At 46.2% G+C, this 20,931-nt stretch overlaps 1 protein-coding gene across 2 annotated transcripts in view; it reads right to left on the bottom strand.

Annotated features, from left to right (window-relative positions):
- XYLT1 (xylosyltransferase 1) overlaps positions 1-20,931 on the bottom strand; it is a 367,921-nt gene that overhangs the window by 93,815 nt on the left and 253,175 nt on the right. For both annotated transcript variants that reach the window (XM_031007129.3, XM_055365348.2), the window contains 2 exons: positions 2,950-3,122; positions 687-889 (listed from right to left, as the gene is read on the bottom strand). In XM_031007129.3, the coding sequence (XP_030862989.2) occupies positions 687-889; positions 2,950-3,122 (376 nt within the window). The remainder of the gene's footprint in view (positions 1-686; positions 890-2,949; positions 3,123-20,931) is intronic.

Raw genomic sequence — 20,931 nt, 5'->3', positions numbered from 1 at the left:
GTGTTGCCAAAGGAGATTAACATTTGAGTCAGTGGACTGGGAAAGGCAGACCCACTCTCAATCTGGGTGGGCATAATCTAATCAGCTGCCAGCATGGCCAGAATAAAAGCAGGCAGAACGTGGAAGGAATACGCTGGCTGAGTCTCCCATGCTGGATGCTTCCTGCCTTTGAACATCGGACTCCAAGTTCTTCAGCTTTGGGATCCTTGGGCCTTCGACCACAGACTGAAGACTGCACTGTGGGCTTCCCTACTTTTGAGGTTTTGAGAATCGGACTGGCTTCCCTGCTCCTCAGCTTGCAGACGGCCTATCGTGAGACCTCGCCTTGTGATTGTGTGAGTCAATACTCCTTAACAAACTCCTCTTTATATATACATCTATCCTGTTAGTTCTGTCCCTCTAGAGAACCCTAACATAAAGCTCCACGCGGGTTGGAGTTTCCGTCTGTTTAGTGCACTGGTATATCAGCTAATAGAGCTGGGAAAACCACGTGCTCCGTCTGTATCTGTTGAATGCATGAATGAATGAGTGAATGAATCAGTGATTCTCAGGTCCAATCAGAATCCTATCCTGAGCGATCCTGTGGAGACTATGCATCAGTCTCCTTCTGCCTTGTGAGCTCCCAGCCATGACCAGCCAGAGCAGGACGTCAGACAAGACTGGCTTGGGGCCCTTGGCTGCCTTACCTGATGGGGTAGTCGGCCGCACTCAGGTTGATGAAGAAGTCCCAGGGCCAGTCGGTCATCTCCAGGAGGTCCCGCATGCTCTGCAGGTAGGTGGACAGGAGGCTGGCTCCTCCCCAGATGGTGGCCATTCTCCAGGGGGTGACGCGGACATTGCTGTACTGCCTGGAGACCTGGAGCACTTGCCGATGCAGGTAATTAGAGCGCTTTTCCCAGGAGAGAAAGGGTGATGACAGTCAGTGGCCTAGAAAATACCCAGGCATGCCCCTCACCCCTGTCCCCTCTCTGTGTCTTCCCTCCTGGTTGGGCACTTCTGAGCACAGTGGCCTTTGCCAAGTAAATGATCCTGGACTGGAGTGTCTTTCTGTACTGCAATTCAAACTTGTATTATTTTTTACATTTCAAATTAGCTATTTGAAATGCAGATTCACTGGCTGCACTTCTGAGCTAATGGTTCACTGGGCTTGGGCTGGTGGTGCCTGGGACTTCACATTTTTAAAATTTTATCTTATTTTATTTTGAGATGGAGTCTCGCTTTATTTATTTACTTAGACAGAGTCTCGCTCCGTCACCCGGGCTGGAGCAAAGTGGTGCCATCTCAGCTCACTGCAACCTCCACCACCCAAGTTCAAGCAATTCTCCTGCCTCAGCTTCCCAAGTAGCTGGGATTACAAGTATGAGCCACCACACCCAGCTAAGTCTTGTATTTTTAGTAGAGATGGGGCTTCACCATGTTGGACAGGCTGGTCTGGAACTCCTGACCTCAGGTGATCCGCCCACCTTGGTCTCCCAAAGTGCTGGGATTACAGGCATGAGCCACTGCACCTGGCCAACTTTGCATTCTTATACATGACAGCTGCATGAGGTCTGAGGAAGACAAGCTGGGAAATATGGCTCCATCTAAACCCATGTATATTTCAGAGGCAGAATTTTTGTTTTCTGTCCCCACTCCTACTCATTGCTCCTCCATTATCCTCTCACAGGTCTGCTAGAAGCCTACCTTTTGGACAAGACTTCCCCCTTTGCCTTCTTGACTAAAGGCATAATTGTGTCACCAATAGAAACCTCAGGGACAAGGTAGCTCGGGAGTCAGCAGGGCTGATGCAGGTTTTTGTTAATAAAGTTTTATTGGTACACAGCCATGCTCATTTGTTGACATGTTCTCCTTGGCTGCTTTAGCACAAGGGCAGTGCTGAGTAGCTGTGACAGAGAGTATGTGCCCTGCAACACCTAAAATACGTACTATCTTGCCTTCCATAGAAAAAGTGTATGCACTCCTGGGATAGTGATATGGTTTGGCTGTGTCCCCACCCAAATCTAATCTTGAATTGTAGCTCCCATAATTCCCAGGTGTTATGGGAGCGATCCAGTGGGAGATAACTGAATCACGGGGGTGGTTTCTCCCATACTGTTCTCGTGGTAGTGAATAAGTCTCATGAGATCTATGGTTTTACACGGGGAAACTTCTTTTGCTTGGCTCTCATTTTTCTCTCTTACTGCCGCCATGTAAGACATGCCTTTTGCCTTCCGCCATGATTGTGAGGCTTCCCCAGCTGCTTAGAACTGTGAGTCCATTAAACATCTTTCTTTATAAATTACTCAGTCTCAGGTATGTCTTTATTAGCAGCATGAAAATGGACTAATAAAGGTAAGCTATTCCCACAAAGTATGTGAGAGGCAGGCAGAGGGCACTGGACAGAGGGGAGAGGTAAGAAACAGCATTTATGGGCCGGGCATGGTGGCTCACACCTGTAATCCCAGCACTTTGGCAGGCTGAGGCGGGCAGATCACGAGGTCAAGAGATCGAGACCACTCTGGCCAACATGGTGAAACCTTGTCTCTACTAAAAATACAAAAATTAGCCGGGTGTGGTGGCATGCACCTGTAGTCCCAGCTACTTGGGAGGCTGAGGCAGGAAAATTGCTTGAACCCAGGAGGCAGAGGTTGCAGTGAGTGGAGATCATGCCACTGCACTCCAGCCTGGCGACAGAGCGACATTCCATCAAAAAAAAAGGAAAAAAAAAAACCCAAAAAACAGCATTTATCATTTATGGACAAAATTGTAAGTCACAGCTGGAAACTTTGAAACCAACACACACATAGAGACAGCACTCTAGGGCCACATGCTCCGAGAGGCAGCTGGTCAGCTTCCAAGCCTTTTCTGAAAGCAGGCAGCCTGGACTAGCAATGCAGAAGGAGGGTATCAGGGAGGGACGGACAGACCCCGAAGAAAGCCCAGCAAGAGGTGATCACAGAGGCCTCTCACCTTGTCCACGTGGATGTAGTAGAAGTGGTCTTTGTGGTAGATGGCCTTGAACATGCGCTGCAACTGCCGAGAGGCACGGCCGTGGACCACCAGGACAAAGGCGATTCTGACCGGGTTGGCTGGCATGTACTCCACGGAGTCCTCGTCCCACTGCACGTTCTTGTTGGCTTTACCTGGGGAAAACCCAAGAGAACAGAGAGGAGAACGTGAGGCTCTGCCATCCTTTGCAGGGGTGGGAAGTTTCTCTGATGCTTCTTTTGGGGACTATTTTAGGGGCACAGTCATCAAATTGGGCCTTAAAACATAATTCAATGCCACTAAGCACGTCTTAGATTCTCACACTGTCAGGCACAAAAGGGGTTAGGGGACCCTGGGGTTGTTATGACATAGTTTCCATTCTGAGGAGCTTAAAAATGCTGGAAGAGACACATGGACACATATTAAGCTAGTGAACAAGGCAGGAGGAGGTAAGAGCTATAAGAGATGTATCTCTGAATGACAGAGGAAGAAGCAGTTAATTTCGAGTTAGTGAAGGTAAGATACATGTGTTGTTTTTGCCTGTCCCGAATTCATTCTCCCTTCTTCCAGTAGCACCCAGTATATTGTTTGTTTTAATGGTGGTAAGAACAGATAGCATGAAATCCACCCTCTTAATAAATGTTTAAGTGTACATTACAGTACTGCTGCCTATTAATACAATGTTGTACAGCAGGATCTTTAAATTTACTCATCTTGCATAACTGAAACTTCATCATCCAATACCTTTTGTGGCATCATCCTCCTCTCCTCCATTCTCAGTCCATATGGGTGGGGAAGACCTAACTCCATCATCAATTTCAGGAGTGGACCTACAGCTTAGGCCTGGCCAATGGGAACGCTGATTCTCCATAGCCACAGTATTGTTTAGAGATGAACATATGACTCAACCAAGTTAATTAACCAATAAGACAGAATGCTAGACTTTTGTTAGAACTACTACATAAGAGAGGTTATTTTTTTTTTTTTTTTTTTTTTTTTTGAGATGGAGTCTTGCTCTGTTGGCCAGGCTGCAGTGCAGTGGTGTGATCTTGGCTCATTGCAACCTCCACCTCTCAGGTTCAAGTGATTTTCCTGCCTGAGCCTCCTGAGTAGCTGAGATTACAGGCACACAACACCATGCCTAGCTAATTTTTGTATTTTTAGTAGAGATGGGGTTTCATCATGTTGGCCAGGCTGGTCTCGGAACTCCTGACCTCAGGTGATCTGCTCACCTTGGCCTCCCAAAGTGCTGGGATTACAGACGTGAGCCACCGCGCCCGGTGAGAGGTTCTTTTTCTGTTACACAGGAGACTAGAAGATTCTATGAGCCTTTCTGTTCCCACATGGAGAGAGGTTGCCCGAGAAGAAAACTAACGTGGAGTACATTGCCAAGGGGGGATAAGGGTCCAGGTGCTTGTGGCCTGCCTTGAGCTCCTGCATCAGTAAGGCTACAGATCACCCACTGTCATCTATCATGTTCTTTTAAATCCAAATCCTATACCACATCCACTTGGATAAATAGTACCAGACATATTTTATTCCGAAAATCAGCCCCAAAGACTCCTCTCTTTCTCTTGCTTCAGATAAAAACACAGCTTCCTAGTTTAGCTTATTACAATCCCAACTAGAAATCTCCTAGCTTTCCTCAGCCTGATTTCACTTGGGTCCAACCCAATTTCTTAAGAGTTCTGGGATTATGGGACCCAGGACATTGTCGGGGTAGTAGCTGCAAGTGTCCCAGCATCTAAACCGGGAGAACTGAGATGGAGACTGTGGGGCTGGGGGATTAGGACATCGGGAGTCTAAGCTGTCATCAGAAGGCTGAACGGTTGCTGAATGAACGAGGCTCTTTCTACGTAGTTCCAGGAGACAGGACAAGATTGACATAGATAATACCCAAATCACACTACACAGCCTCTATGGCTGGTGTGATCTAACTACTCAGATCTCTCTGCCCTCGATTGGTGGGTCTCACATTCCATCTTGTCCCCTGGCCTTCTTTCTCTTCCTCGAACAAGCTCATTTCTGCCTTAGGACCTTCTCCCTGGCTTCTTGTGATCTGGAACACCCTCTCCCCAGATCTCTGCGTGGCTGCATCTTCTTGTCATTAGTTCACAGTCCAAAAAGCGGACTCACCACCACCTCTTTTACTCTCTTTCACCTCATCCGATTTCAACTTTCTGCATAGCATGTAACACTGTCTGCAACTGTTTATCTGTTTACTTGCTTATTATCTGAACACACCACTAGAACATTAGCTCCAAGAGATGAGGGGCTATTTTGGCCTTGTTTACCACAGAATCTGCAACACTTCAACAGTATCTGACACACATCTGGTTCTTGGTGAAACAAAAGTTACAGGAAGGCACATTTGGGATCAGTAAAATAACAATACCTTTTATTGAGCATTGATCAGCCCTTGACATTCATTAGATAATTTAATCCTCGTAATGATCCTAACAAAGTAATGCTATTATCCCCGCTTTCCAAATGACGAAACCACAGCTTAGAAGAGGCCAAGGGATTGGCTCAAGGTCACACTGCTTTAATTAGTTAAGCTGAGATTCAAACACAGGTCTGATTCCAAAGATCATGCCCTGAACCACTAATACACACCATATGATCATACCTAGAGTTTGGAAGGAAAAGTTTATAACAATTGCTTTTAGTTGCTTGTTGCTAACCAAATACTTTGTAAGTTAGTTATTGCAGGCAGGTAGGCATGCATTTAAGGACTAACATAGGTATTCCAGTATTTCTGTATTAGATGAGATGCTGATTCTAGGTGACTAATAAGGCTGTATCTTTTCATCCATCCATCTATCCCTCCACCCATTAATTTATTCATTGATCGAAATCCAACCACTCATCCATCCATCCCTCCACCCATCCACCCATTCATCCATTTATTCATCCATCCAAATCCAACCACTTATCTGTCCATTCATCCACCCACTCATGCATCCCTCCACCCATCCACCCATTCGTTCATGCATTTATTCATCCATCCAAGTCCATTCATCCATTGCTCCACCCACTCATCCATACATCCATTTATTCATCCATCCAAATCTAACTACTCACCTGTCCACTCATCCATATCTAACCATTCATCTATCCAAGCATACAGCAAACCCTCCAACTATGCATCCAGCAAAGCCTCCAAGAGCTTATCATCCCAAGCACCAACCATCCACTTAAGGTGTATGGGGCCTTTGAGATTAACCCTTGCTTTTCCCTGTAGCCATGAACATCTTTTGCCATAGTTTTTGAATGAGCAAATTAATGAATGTGTTCTGAAGAAGAGTGGCTGCTCTGATCCAGAGGAGCTGGTGTTTCTTAAATGCCTCCTATGCATCCATTGTTATTTGACCCTGGGAAGAATGCATTCTCATCCTCTGAGGCTCAGAGAGGTCAGCACATTTCCCAGGTCACACAGTGAGTGAGGACAGAGGTGGGAGGGGAAGCTGAGTGTTGCCGAGTCCAAAGCCAGCCCTGATATTTCCACTTGCTCTCTGCAGAAGTGGAGATTTGGGATATAGAGGATAGGTGTAAGGACTCTATGCTGGTCTTTAAAAAGGGCTTGGATGTTGATGCTGAGGTCTTTTACAACTTCTCTTTAGGGGTTTAAAAGGCAGAACAGATTTACAGACAGACACAGACATGGATGCTTTTCTTTTGGAGAAAGGGAGGAGTCCTGTGAAATCAAAGACAAATCACTCCAGCAAGAGAGCTCCCTTGGAGTAAATATAAAGTCATCTTTGGGTCAGACAGTTAGTCTGGGGAGCTGCAAAGAGAATGGGGAACAAAAAACCCAGAGCTCTTCTGAGTACAGCTATTCTGGGGAAGGGGTGGGTGGGAAGGAACAAAAATATCTGAAGAAAGGAGACATGCAGAGAAGGAGAAATAGAGATGGGGATGGGGGGCAGAGGGGGAAGACAGCGAGTCAGGAAAAAGATCAACCATTTACTGAGTGCCTACTATGTGTTAAGCAACTTCTGTGCATGATTTTATTCATTTCTATCAAAACTGCTATGAAAACAGAGCTATTATCTCTCTATTGTAGGCACAAGGAAGCTGAGGCTTGGAGAGGTCCCAGTTATAAAGTAGCTGAGCGGAGAATGGAGTGAGTCTGTGATCCCAGAGCCCTGTCATGGTCACCATGCTCAATCAAACTGTCCTCATTTCAAAAAGAGGAAAATCCATCCCTAGAGGAAGTGTGTCAGCTTTCAGCTGCAGGACAGATATAACAATGACGTGTGGTCAGAGCTATGTGGGTCTTTATGAACACGGAACTCTTTGAAAGACCAAAACCCAAACAGTGCCCAGCTCCAAAAAAAAAAAGAATTTAACAATGTAATCAGATTCCCATGGCACAAAACAGAAAATAAGTGGAAAAATCAGAGTGATTAGAGGCAGCAGGAGAAGCTGACTTCAGATGAATGTTAACAAGCCAGGTTTATCGAGAGAGAATATCAAGTATATTTTTGCAGTGCAGGTGTGAAGGCTGAGGATGATGGGGGGTCCCGGAGAGCTCCCCCAGTAGATAGCTGTGCTGTGTTAGTTCTGTTACTCAAATTCCCTATTTCTTAGCAGCATTGTGGGTCAAATGAGGACTATGTAATCCTTGGGCTCCAAAGACATAGCAGAGATGAAGGTGCTTTGCAAGGGTCAACATGCTGTTCCACTGTTGTGGTGCTGGCAAAGATCATGTTAGCAGTGTCCTGCAATAATGATTTGGGAGGAGAAAGCAAGGTGCAGGGGTTAAGAACACGACCTGTGGTCAGGCAGATGTGAATGACCTTGGACCTGCTATGCAATCTCTCCAAGCCTTAGTATTCTGATCTGTAAAATGGGTATGTATAATCACAGAATCCACCCCACATGGACATTCACATCCAGGAGAGAGCACAGTGCCTGGCATCTAGTAAATCCTCAATAAATTATACTGTCATAGCCATCATTTCTATGTGGCTGCTCATCCACGATGATCAGGATTTAACCAACAGGCCCAGCTCCAGAGTTCTACCTCAAGGCTGCACTGGCTCCCAGGGCTGTGTGTACTCTAGAGCCTGCTGCTTGCAAATAAACATCTACAACCGGAATTTCCCTCTGCAGCGTCTGCCCGGACCACAATTAATAACAAATGTGAAGGAGCTGCTTGACTGGAATAGTTATTCTACCAACAAAGCCCTCGATTCTATTTATACTCTGAAAGGCCTGCTTCCGGCTGCTGCAAGGGGCACTTTCTGACTTACTTCCAACTAAAAGGGTTAGTTGGGTCTTGGGAACACAGAGACATGGAAACAAGGTTGTATGCAAATGGAGCTTGGGTTAGGAAGCTCCCAGCTGGAGCCCAGCTTCTATGCTGCCTGGGAAGGTGTGACTCGGATTCAGAGCTGGGGTGTAGAATGCAACCTTGCACTGTGTGGATTTAGGAAAGACACCGCCCCTCTCTGATTGTCAGTTCTTCATTTACAAAGTGGGAAGAGAGGTCCATCTCTGACCCCGCTGGGTTCCAGGGTGATTCATGATCACAGATGAGGAAACGTTTCACAGCGGCAGCAGGCGCGTTGCAGAGGAGCGGGATTCGTCTTACTGGGGGAGAAGACCTGCACGCTCAAGGTTCTTTGTTAGATCTGGGTAGGAGATGCCTTTATCCTAGTGGGAAATTTTAAAAGAGGTTTTCTGGTGATTAAACTTGGGAGCTGTCTGGTGCCCAGAAAGAATCCCCTGCTCTCGATGGGTTTAGAAAAGGCGGTGCTGTGTGGCGACAAGCATACTGGATAAAGAGCAAAGAGGTGGATTCAAATTCCTGCTTCTGCTGTGAACCAGCCACAGGGGCCTGGGCAAGTCAATTTCTTTCCTTGGTCCTGTAGAATCTCAAAGACTAGTAACGCTATCAGATGCATGTCAAATACTTATCATGGTGGCTTGCGTCTGTAATTCCAGCTACCCTGGAGGCTGAGGCAGAAGGACTGCTTGAGTCCAGGAGTTCGAGGCTGCAGTGAGCTACGATGGTGTCACCGCACTCTGGCCTGGGTGACAGAGTGAGACCCTGTCTCTAAAAATAAATAAATCAGAAATAAACAAACACTCATTATGGCCTAAGCACCAGTCAAATGTGATCTCATTATTTAATCGTCCCAAGGTCTCAGGAGGCAGGTGCCATGTTAGGAGTTGGTGCGAGAATGGAAACCACCACTTGGGTCTGCCAGACTCCAAAACCCCTATTTTGGAAAAACCCAAATGAGGGAGATGAAATTTCTGGATATTTCTGGCAATTTCTGAATCATCTGGAATTCTAACCCGATCCAGGAGTTAGCATTGCCACATAGAGAACTGTACTCCCTTGAGAGTCAGGTTGGTTTTCTTTTCTTTTCTTTTTTTTTTTTTTTTGAGACAGAGTTTCACTCTTGTCACCTAGGCTGGAGTGCAATGGTGCAATCTTGGCTCACTGCAACATCTGCCTCCCAGGTTCAAGCAATTCTCCTGCCTCAGCCTCCTGAGTAGCTGGGATTATAGGCGCCTGCCACCACGCCTGGCTAAATTTTTTGTATTTTTGATAGAGACAGGGTTTCACCCTGTTGGCTGGGCTGGTCTCGAACTCCTGACCTTAGGTGATCTAACTGTCTCGGCCTCCCATAGTGCTGGGATTACAGGCGTGAGCCACAGCGCCTAGCCCAGGTTGGTTCTCTTGATACCTGTCGGTTCGTTCCCTATGAGCCAAGGTCATGCTCTTATCTCTTGTAGGATGCCAGCCTTGCCCCTGGACCTGGCACAGAGCTAAGTTTGGGGGAGAGGCCTCAATGAATGATTTCTGACTGACAGATTTAGCCAGACAGCTTCATCCACATACAGGGTCCCGGTGGTGGGGATGGGGGGGCGGGCAAAGTTGAAGACTCAGGCCTGAGAGGTTGCCCATGGCTGCCTCCTCTCATCCAGCAAACTGGCTGGAGGCTAGGCACCCCCACTTTTCCTTGAGGCTTTTGGGTGGTCTGTGGACCCTTGCTCAGCAGCACCAAGCCCCGCTGGGAGGAATCAGTCAACGGCCCAGAACTGCTCTGCACTGCAGCTGCTGCTCATGCGGGGCCACCAGGTCCCCTCCCACCCAGCTTAATGAGAAGAGAGGGGTGGAGGGGATGTGAACTGGGGGTCATGGGGTACACAGAGGGGAGCTGAAAGAACATAGGTCCAAGGATGAAGGTGGCCAGGCCAGCACCTGTCAGGTCTCAGGAGAAATGACCCTTCCTTGGGAAGCCCTCCCTGACTCTCTTCCCCATCCCTTCATTTAAAAAATATTTTTAATTACTTTTTTTTCTTTTTCTTTTTCAGAGATTGAGTCTTGCTTTGTAACCCAGGCTGGAGTGCAGTGGCATGATCATAGGTCACTGCCACCTCAAATTTCTGGGCTCAAGGGATCCTCACACCTCAGCCTCCCAAGTAGCTGGGACTATAGGTGACCACCACCATGTGGGCTAATTTTGAAATGTTTGGTAGAGACGGTGCCTTGCTGTGGTGTCCAGGCTGGTCTCAAACTCCTGGGCTCAAGCAATCCTCCCTTCCTTAGCCTCCCAAAGTGCTGGTGTTATAGGTGTGAGCTACTGTGCCTGGCCCCCATCCCTTCTTTGAGTTCCCTGTCACAGCCCCTCTGAACATCCTGCACTTCTCTTTAAAAAAAAAAAAAAAGTTGTAGTCCAAGATAATACATGCTGAGTATCCCTTACATGAAATGCCTGGAACCAGAAGTGTTTCCAATTTTGAATTTTTTCAGATTTTGAAGTATTTGTGTATATGTAATGAGATATTTTGGGGAAGGGACCCAAACCTAAACACAAAATCCATTTCTGTTTCATATACACTTTATACACATAGCCTGAAGGTAATTTTATACAATATTTTAAATAATTGTGTGCATTAATCAAAGTTGCATTAAGCATTTATGTATAGAATTTTCTGCTTGTAGCATTATGTGCCCAAAATGTTCTGGATTTCGGAGTACTTCGGATTTTGGATTTTTGAATTAAGGATGCTCTACATGGATAACATATAATTTACTATTTTAGCCTTTTTTTGTTTGAGATGGAATCTCACTCTGTCACCCAGGCTGGAGTGCCGTGGCACGATCTCGGCTCACTGCAACCTCCACCTCCCGGGTTCAAGCGATTCTCCTGCCTCAGCCTCCTGAGGAGCTGAGACTACAGGTGCCCACCACCACGCCCGGCTAATTTTTTTGTATTTTTAGTAGAGATGGGGTTTTGCCATGTTGGCCAGGCTGGTCTCAAACTCTTGACCTCAGGTGATCAGCCCACCTTGGTCTCCCAAAGTGCGGGGATTACAGGCATGAGACACATCTGGCCTATTTTAAGCATTTTTAAGTTTACAGTTTAGTATAATAAATATACTTACACTGTTGTGCAACTATTATCACCATCCATCTCCAGAACTCTTTTCATCTTGCAAAACTGAAACTTTCTATCCATTGAACAATAACTTCCCACTCTCCCCTCCTTCAGCTCCTGGAAAGCCCCATTCTACTTTCTGCCTGTATGAATTTGATTAGGAACCTCATGTAAGTGACATCAGACATTATTCTTCCTTTTGTGTCTGGCTCCTTTCACTTGGCGCAGTGCCCTCCTGGTTTGTCCATGTCGTAGCCTACGTCAGAATTTCATTCCTTTTTCAGGGCGAGTAATACTCCACTGTATGCATATAGCACAACTGATCCACTCATCTGTCAATGGACCCTTGAGTGGCTTTCACCTTTTGGCTGTTATGAATAATGCTGCTATGAACATGGGTGTACAAGTACCTGTTTGAGTCACTGTTTCAATTCTTTGGAGTATATTCCCAGAAATGGAATTGGTGGATCATAAAGTCACTATTTGTAATGTTTTGTTTTTAGGAGCCCATCCTGCACTTCCTAACTCAGCTATTCCACAGAAGGGCTTAGCCTGGGTCTGCATCCCGGCCCTACCATTTATTAGGAGGTCACTTTGCCTCTCATGCCTCAGTTTCCTCATCTGTCAAAGAGAACTCACCTCTAAGTGATGCTGTAAGCACAGCTATAAATGAGGCAAAATAAGGCCATACAGCCTGATTGTGGAGGAGTTCATGTGGTGTGACTCCGGGGACCTCGCCCATCACACTTGAACTTGTAACTAATCACATGGCTGGAGAGTGTTTAACAGGGACCCGATCCTGAGGACTATAGCGATCGTGGTTTTGTTTTTGTCTTTTTTAAATTCATAAGATGGGATCTCGCTCTGTTGCCCAGGCTGGAGTGCAGTGGTGTGATCATGGCTCACTGCAGTCTCAAACTCCAGGCTCAAGAGATCCTCCTCCCTTAGCCTGCTGAGTAGCTGAGACTAGAGGCATGCACCACCACACCTGGCTAATTAAATATATATTTGTAGAGACCGGGTCTCCCTATGCTGCTCAGGCTGGTCTCAAACTCGTGAGCTCAAATGATCCTCCCTCTTCAGCCTCCAGAGTAGCTGGGACCAGAGGCATGCATCCCATGTCCATCTAATTTTTTCAGAAAAATTATCTGTAGGCTGGCCGCGGTGGCTCACGCCTGTAATCCCAGCACTTTGGGAGGCTGAGGTGGGTGGATCACAAGGTCAAGAGTTTGAGACCAGCCTGACCAACATGGTGAAACCCCGTTTCTACTAAAAATGCAAAAGCAGGTGGATAACAAGGTCAAGAGTTTGAGACCAGCCTGATCAATATGGTGAAACCCTGTCTCTACTAAAAATGCAAAAATTAGCTGGGCATGGTGGTGCACGCCTGTAATCCCAGCTACTCAGGAGGCTGAGACAGGAGAATTGCTTGAACCCAGGAGGCTGAGGTTGCAGTGAGCCAAGATCACACCATTGCACTCCAGCCTGGGTGACAAAACGAGACTCCATCTTAAAAAAAAAAAAATGATTTGTAGAGATAAGGTCTCCCTATGTTGCCCAGGTTGGTCTAGAACTCCTGGGCTCAAGTGATCTTCCCCCTTCAGCCTCCCAGTGCTGGGATTACAGGTGTGAGCCACCTTGCCCAGTGTGTTCTTAAATGAGATGTCAGAGTTACCCAAGAGAGGATTCACATGCTGCTCACATCGAATGGCATTGAGTCAGGGGGGACTGTGAATCTTTTTTCAATTCTTACCCACCTCTCCTGAATACCCTACCAGCAAACTCTCAGGTCAATGCAAACAAATCTTCAGCAGCACTCCCCCACTGAACTTCCTTTTCCAAAAAGCAGAATCCTGCCCCCAGGACTGGCATCTCCAGCAGGTAACAGGAGTGCCCGGCTAGCACTGAATGCCATTGTTTTTGTTTCATTGATTTCTTCGCATTGTTGCTGTCTCCTCATGGCAAGTGACAGCAAGATTTCCACTTATGGCCATGATGCAAAATTACTTTTAAAATAAAATGTGCTTACATAAAAATAAAGGCGAGTCTATTGCAGTAAAAATACTACAAGAATAATACGGCAGGTGGAATGTGGATATGGCAGAATTGTGAAGGCTGGAGGGATGCAAAGGAAGCTTGGGGAATGTTAATTAGACTCCATGAGCTTTGCTTCCAAACTAGGATGTGCTGAGTTTGTTAAACAAATGAGAGGAGGTAAAGGCCAAGGGCAGGGGGATACTCAAGCAGCCCCATCCATCCTGCAAGGACCCAAAGGTCCAGACAATGTTTGATCTTCCTGGATTAGGGCTCCCACTTGCTTTAGGGGCCCAGGAGGGTTTGTCAGGAGTCTCCTGGGGTGGGCTTTTGGGACAGCACCTCCCTGCTAGAGAGACAGAGGTCTGTGGAGAAACACTGTCCTTTTGATTCTTACTCTAATTTGTTGAGTACTTGACATTCATGTGGTTCTTTCACTCATGAGGCTTTTACCTCTTGTAACAATGCTGCAAATGAATATTATCCCCATTTATAGATAATCATCCCAGGCTCAGAGAGGGTGAGGAACTTGCCCAAGGTCACAGATCCAAGAGGTGGAGAAGAAATTAGGATACGCACTGTTCTGACGTCAAATACCATGCTCTATGACCAGGCTTTGGCTAGCAAGAATCTGGCATCCTCATCTTCACTCAGGCTCCCATGCTAAGCTTGATGGGAACCAAAGCCTCATGTTCTCAGAATGGCTTCAAAACCATCGTCTCCCCTAGAGCAAGATTTCTCAACCTTGGCACTGTTGATATTTGAGGCCAGATAATTCCTTGTTGTGGAGGGGACTGTCCTGCACACTGTAGGATGTTTAGCAGCATCGCTGGATCTACCCACTAGATGCCAGTAGTACTCACCTAGTTGTGATAAAACCTAAAATGTCTCCATTCATTGATGTGTGTCCCCCTGGTGGGGGGTAGGGCGTGGAGAGGCAAAATTGCTCCCAGTTGAGAACCACTGCTCTAGGACAAGCACTCCAGATGTGGTCTCTGATGAGCAGCATCAGCAACACCCGGGAATTTGTTAGAAATGTAAGTTTCAGCCCCAACCCTAAACCTTCTGAATCAGAAACTCTGGGTGTGGGAGACAAGGACTCTGTGTTGCAAGAAGCTCTCCAGGTGATTGTGATACAGGCTCATGTTTGCCTAGGCCAGTGGTTCTTAACCCTGGCTGCACATTAAAATCATCTGAACATCTTTTTTTTTAGAAAAACATCTTCATGCCTCGGCCCAACCCCAATAAATTCTAATTTAATTAGTTTGGTGGGTGCAAGTATTGGGACTCTTTTGAAACTCCCCCTGTGATTCTGACATGCAGTCAGGGTTGAGAATCACATTTTGGATACCTTTTCTTTTCTTTTCAACCATCTTTTAAAAAACGCATCTCTCGAGGTGGAAAGAATTTTACCCAAACATATCTTTGGCTGTTGCCTCAAATGCTCATGGCCACTCACTCCACCAGAGACTGAAGGCTACCTCATTCATTATTTTTCTCCCACTCTGAGAAAATGTCTCCCTCCACCCCCGACCAAGCACTCAGGACATTTTCCTGCTCACTGACTTCCCCCTACCCCATTCAAGTCTGGAGTTATTAAAGAACAGCCCATGACTGAACCGTCTTATTGATTTTATTGTTCAGAGCCCTGGGATATTCTAATGATGTACTGCTCAATAAATGGAAACTGGTGGGATAGATATTGATGGTGTATGGTACATTTCACTGCAATTCACTGGGTCCCAGTCACTTGGCCTGTAACATATCATCTGTGAAAACGCTGCGCTGTGGCCTGCAAGCTCTTATCCATCCTGCTGATGTTACCTTTTCTGTGCATCAAGGATGAAAGAGCTATTATGATAATAGCAATGTGGCCACTGTGTGCCAGGTCCTGGGCTGAGCATTTTCTAACAGACTTGATATGGTTTGGATCTGTGTCCCCAACCAAATCTCATGTTGAATTGTAACCCACAGTGTTGGAGGTGGGGCCTGGTGGGAGGTGACTGGATCATGCGGGTGGATCCTTCATGAATGGTTTAGCACCATTCCTTTGATGCTGTTCTCTAGAGATCTGCGTGTTTAAAAGTGTGTGGCACCTCCCCTGTCTTGCTCTTGTTCCAGCCCTGTAAGACATACCTACATCCCCCTTTACCTTCCACCACAATTGTAAGTTTCCTGGGGCCTCCTCAGAAGCAGAAGCCTTGATGTTTCCTGTACAGCTCACAGAACTGAGAGCCAATTAAACCTCATTTCTTTATAAATTATCCACTCAGGTATTTCTTTATAGCAATGGGAGAATGAACCAATACAAGACCTTACCTCATTTACTCCTCACAGCAGACCTTTGAGGGAGGCATTCTGACTATTCCCATTTTACAGATAAGGAAATTAAGACTCTGAGTAGTTACCTGACCTGGTCAGCTAATATGCTGCAGAACTGCGATTCAACCCTCCATCTGTCAGACACTAAAATGGGGACTTTTAACCCCTGAGCTTCTATTGTATTGGAACAACCTTTCTTTTCTTTTCTTTTCTTTTTTTTTTTTTTGAGTCTCGCACCGTCGCCCAGGCTGGAGTGCAGTAGTGAGGTCTCTGCTCACTGCAACCTCCGACTCCTGGGTTCAAGCGATCCTCCTGCCTCAGCCTCCCAAGTACCTGGGATTACAGGTGCCCACCCCCATGCCCGGCTAATTTTTTGTATTTTTAGTAGAGACAGGGTTTCACTATGTTGGCCAGGCTGGTCTTGAACCCCTGACCTTGTGATTCGCCTGCCTCAGCCTCCCAAAGTGCTGGGATTACAGGCATGAGCTGCTGCGCCTAGCCATTTGAGCAACCTTTCAGAGGGTTTCAGCACAGATCAATATTTCACAGATCCTCCTCCCTTCTCAAGCAGTATTTCTCAACAGGGACTACTGTCACTTGGGAAGAGACAATTCTTTGAGTGGTATTATCCCATGATTACAGGGCATCTGAAATCCCTAGTCCCCATAACAGCCTCTCCTCACTTGCATTTCCCAATGCCCCCTACGGGACCAGCATGGCTCGAGAACCACTCATCTCCCTGGGAGGCAGAAGGCTCCCTGCCAAGATGGCCTCCCACTTTTTGGCAAACACAGGTAGCCACTCTGGAAAGGCTACATAGCAGAGTGGAAAGAAGTTTCGTTTTGAAATCGGACAGATCTGCATTCAAACCATGGCTCTTCCCCCATTAACTCTGGGAGGTCGGGCAAGCTATATAACCTCTCAAAGATTCTAGCTCATCATCAGTAAAATAGGGATACATATTGACCCTCCTTCATAGGGAGGAACTGATGGATGGAATTATGCTCAGAGAAGTGCCTAGTACAGAGCAGTAGCTCTGAACCTGGGGCATTATGTCTTTCCCCTGTCTCCTATGTGCTCTTTCCAAACTCCTGATCCATAGAATCCAAGAGCATAACAAGTGATGGTGTTTTACGCCACTAAGTTTGGGGGGGTTTGCTACCCAGCAGAAGTAACTGGAACGAATGTCTATGATATGCCAGGCAGGCACCATTCTGGGAGTGAAAAATAGACTCATGCACACGCCACAAGAGCTTTTGCTTATGAGAAGCAGCCTCTCCTGAGAAAGAAGACAGATAATAAACACATAAATATCTCCAGGACCAGTATGTGGTATGCAGAAAATGAAATGGTGGCCATCATTAGTATTGCCTTAAATAATGATGTGCAAATGACTACATTTTCTCTTCTCCTCTTTCCAACCTCATTTCCCTCTATGCTCCTCCAATCACCCTTTCTGTGAAGCCAAAATGTTGTTTAATCTCACGAAACCTCTGCTTCTGTTTCTCGATGCTGAGGTATCCTTTCCTTTTCCAAAGACAGGATTTGCTAGGACTGAATTGTGTCCCCCGACAATTAATATGTTGAAGGCCTAGCCCCTCCTGTGACCGTATTGGAGATGTGGCCTTTAAGGAGGTGATTAAAGTTAAATGAAGTTGAGCCGAGTGTGGCGGCTCATGCCTGTAATCCCAGCACTTTGGGAGGCCGAAGTGGGTGGATCACTTGAAGTCAGGAGTTGAAGACCAGCCTGGCCAATATGGTAAAACCTTGTCTCTATTAAAAATACAAAAATTAGCCAGGCATGGTGGTAGGCACCTGTAATCCCAGCTACTCAGGAGGCTGAGGCAGGAGAATCACTTGAATCCAGGAGGCAGAGGTTGCACCACTGCACTCCAGCACAGGTGGCAAAACAAGACTGCCTCTGAAACAAACAAACAAACAAAAAGGTTAAATGAAGTCCTAAGGGTGGAGCCTTGAATTTAGGGGATTTTTGCTCTTAGAAGAGACACTGGAGAGCTTGCTATTTCTCTGCCACATGAGGTCACAGTGAGAAGTCAGCCATCTGCAAGCCAGGAAGAGGGCCCTCACTAGAACCCAACCATGCTCTCAGATTCATAGCTTCCAAAATGGAGACAAATATTTGTTTTTTAAGCCACCTGGTCTATGGTAATTTTTTTTAAATGATAGCCCAGGCAGACTAATATACAACTCAAGGAGGCCAGGGATGTGCCCCTTAGGCTACAATTGACAGGTTGAGTGAGGAGTTAACTAGGTAAGAGAAGAGGGAAAAGTGTCCCTAAGTGGAGGGAACAGCATATGCAAAGGGCCTGTCAGGAATGATAGTATGGTAAGGAGAAGACATACAGGAAGGCCAGTGTGGCTGGAACTGAGGCCAAGAGGAAGTGCAGAAGATGAGGATGGGCCGACAGCAGAGGCATCACACAGGGTCTTGGGTACCACCTTAAGGACTGCAATTTGAAGAGAGTAACAAGCCCTTTCATCAGGCTTGTTATCCATGGTTGAGGAGTGGGTGGCAGGCAGGACACATTTTGAAATTCCCAGATGGGGTGGTGTGGGATGCCTTGCTTCATGGGGTGGAAAGACAGGCAGGGGCCCCCATATCCTGCACTCTGTGCTTGGTGTGTCCAGAAAGCCTGCTCTATCTGTACTCCCTGCCCTCTTGACCCAGAGGCTGCTGTGTGCAAGTTCTCCTACGAGCCTTCCTGTCACTTGACATTTTCATCTCTGCCCTCCTTTCTCCTCTCTTGAAGGGACTTGCAGGCTCAATAAATACTGCCATGGAAAAACGCAGCGACTCATCTATTTTCATTACAAATGGAGCCTCTCGAGGAGGGAACAACTCTTATTTACTTCTCAGAGTAAGGGTTTTGACAACAGGTTTATTTTCTCCAACTCTCCAAGGATTAAGTGAGTAACACTCTAAAGTTAACAGTACATTAATTAATGCCAAATTGGTTGGAATTTTCCTAATAAAAATCCTCATAGTAATCACATTATGGGCCATTAACGCTGCCTCCTGATCATAAACCATAAATATGTTCTGCAGGTGCCTTCTTTTAAAAAAGGGACATTTCTCCAAATCGTTTCCCATTTGTCACATTAATGCTGTCACGTCACATAATGCAGACAGGAATAATTATAAAAGCTCATGTGGGTAGGATTTACTTTGCGCTGGTCACTCGGCCAAGCCCTGTACACATATCATCTCATTGAGTTCTTGCAGCAAACCTATGAGGTCCTGCTATCATTCTCATTTTACACATGGGGAAACTGAGGCAGACAGAAAGAGTGTAATCTGCCCATGGTCAAATGCTAGCAAGTAATGGAGCTAGGATGTGAGTCTAAGCAAACTGATTCCAGGATACGCTGTCATCCTGCCTCTTGAAATATAAGGACTACGTCTCTAAGCACAGTGGTCCTCTTCGTCAAGCCTACTGCTAATGAAATCTCTGGTTGATCACAACAGCAACGAGCAGCAATAGTCAACACAACATTTGGTTTTGCTCCTAGAGGGCAGGGATGGTGTTTCATTTACTTGGCCTAGGAGAGTGTCTGGTGACAATGCCAGGAGCACTTGGAACACACAGTAAATTCCTGTTGAAGAAATAAATGGACATAGAAACACACATGCAACAGGGTTCACAACAGTGGGTAACAACGAGCACCTCAAATGCACGGGGATCTCAATAGATCCCTCTCCCTGCAATGGTGTGAGCTGGGCTCAGCCTCAGGCCGGGGCTCTGATACACAGACAAGGAGACCACACCACTTGGGGAGCTGCAGTTCCTGGGAGAAAGCCAAGGAGGAGCTCGTTTCGAACTCTGTTCTAGCTTCACTTCTTAGGTGCTTCTGATTGTTTCTTGGATTTCTCTGTCTACAAAGATAATACTTACTGTAGAAAATTCAAGCATACAGAATAATATGAAGTAAAAAAAAACCCAGATATTAGTGCCAAAATATCACCATTGTTAACAAACGTTCAGTGAACATTTTGCAAATAGTTTTATGCACTCACGTTATATATAATCATGTATGTTCTGCTTTGTCATATGCATTCTGTTTTCAGTAATGTACTCCTGACATCTTTTCACTGTCAGTGAATACAGGCATTCTCTCTTTCCTTCCTGCCACCCTCCTCCTTCCCTTCTCAAATGTTCACAGAGCAGCTACGCTGCCAGGCACTGAGAATGCCCAAATGAACAAAACCAATGTTGAATCTGTATTCAAGGAGCTGACAGTCCAGTGGATGTTGGATGGAGAAAACAGATCAACGTATTTTACAAAAGGTGTTGGATGCAATGAATGAAAAGTACAGGCGGCCAGGGGAGGAGAGAGATGGGGCCAGGTGATCTGATGCAAACCAGGTCTATAGACCTTTCCAAAGAAGCCACGGTGAAGCTGAGCTGTGAAACATAAAGAGTGAGCCAGGTGAAAAGATGTCACTTTGGAAGGAAGGAAGACCATGTGTCAAGGTCTCAAGGCAGGGAGGGTCTTATTTTGAATAATAATAAAAAAAAAGACAAAAAACGTTGGGGGTCCAGGCGCAGCGGTTCACGCCTGTAATCCCAGCACTTTGAGAGGTGGATCACAAGGTCAGGTGTTCGAGACCAGCCTGGCCAACATGGTGAAACCTCATCTCTACTAAAAATACAAAAATTAGCCAGGCATGGTGGTGCGCGCCTGTAGTTTCAGCTACTCGGGAGGCTGAGGCAGGAGAACTGCTTGAACCCAGGGGGTGGAGGTTGCAGTGAGCCAAAATCACACCACTGCGCTCCAGCCTAGTGACAGAGCGAGGCTTCCTCTCAAAAAAAGGCAAAACACCAAAAAAAAAAAAAAAAAAAACAACAACAAAAAAAAAGCGAAAAAGCAAACTCAGGGGTGGGGAGAGGGGAGTAGGGCGGACTTTTGTTTTTTTTTACTTTCCTTTGGTGCTTTTCTGTATTTTTAAGACTTCTGTAGGGTAATGACAAGAACTTACTGAGTAAGTAATTCAGGGCCACTGGGTATTTTTTCTTAGATGCCTCCAAATATGGAAGGCTCAGTGCCTTACATAGCAGGGCTTGTGCTCAGCAGTGATTGTGAGCTATCGCTTCCAAAATGTACCTGCTCGAAGCTTTCATCCATAGGTCCTAATTTGGTCTTCAAAGATAGTGCTGCTGCTTCTCTGGCAAACCAACCCCTCAAA

This window comes from Gorilla gorilla, chromosome 18 (assembly GCF_029281585.2).
Source record: "Gorilla gorilla gorilla isolate KB3781 chromosome 18, NHGRI_mGorGor1-v2.1_pri, whole genome shotgun sequence".
NCBI lineage: Eukaryota > Metazoa > Chordata > Mammalia > Primates > Hominidae > Gorilla > Gorilla gorilla.
This window is presented reverse-complemented; position numbering and strand designations above follow the sequence as displayed.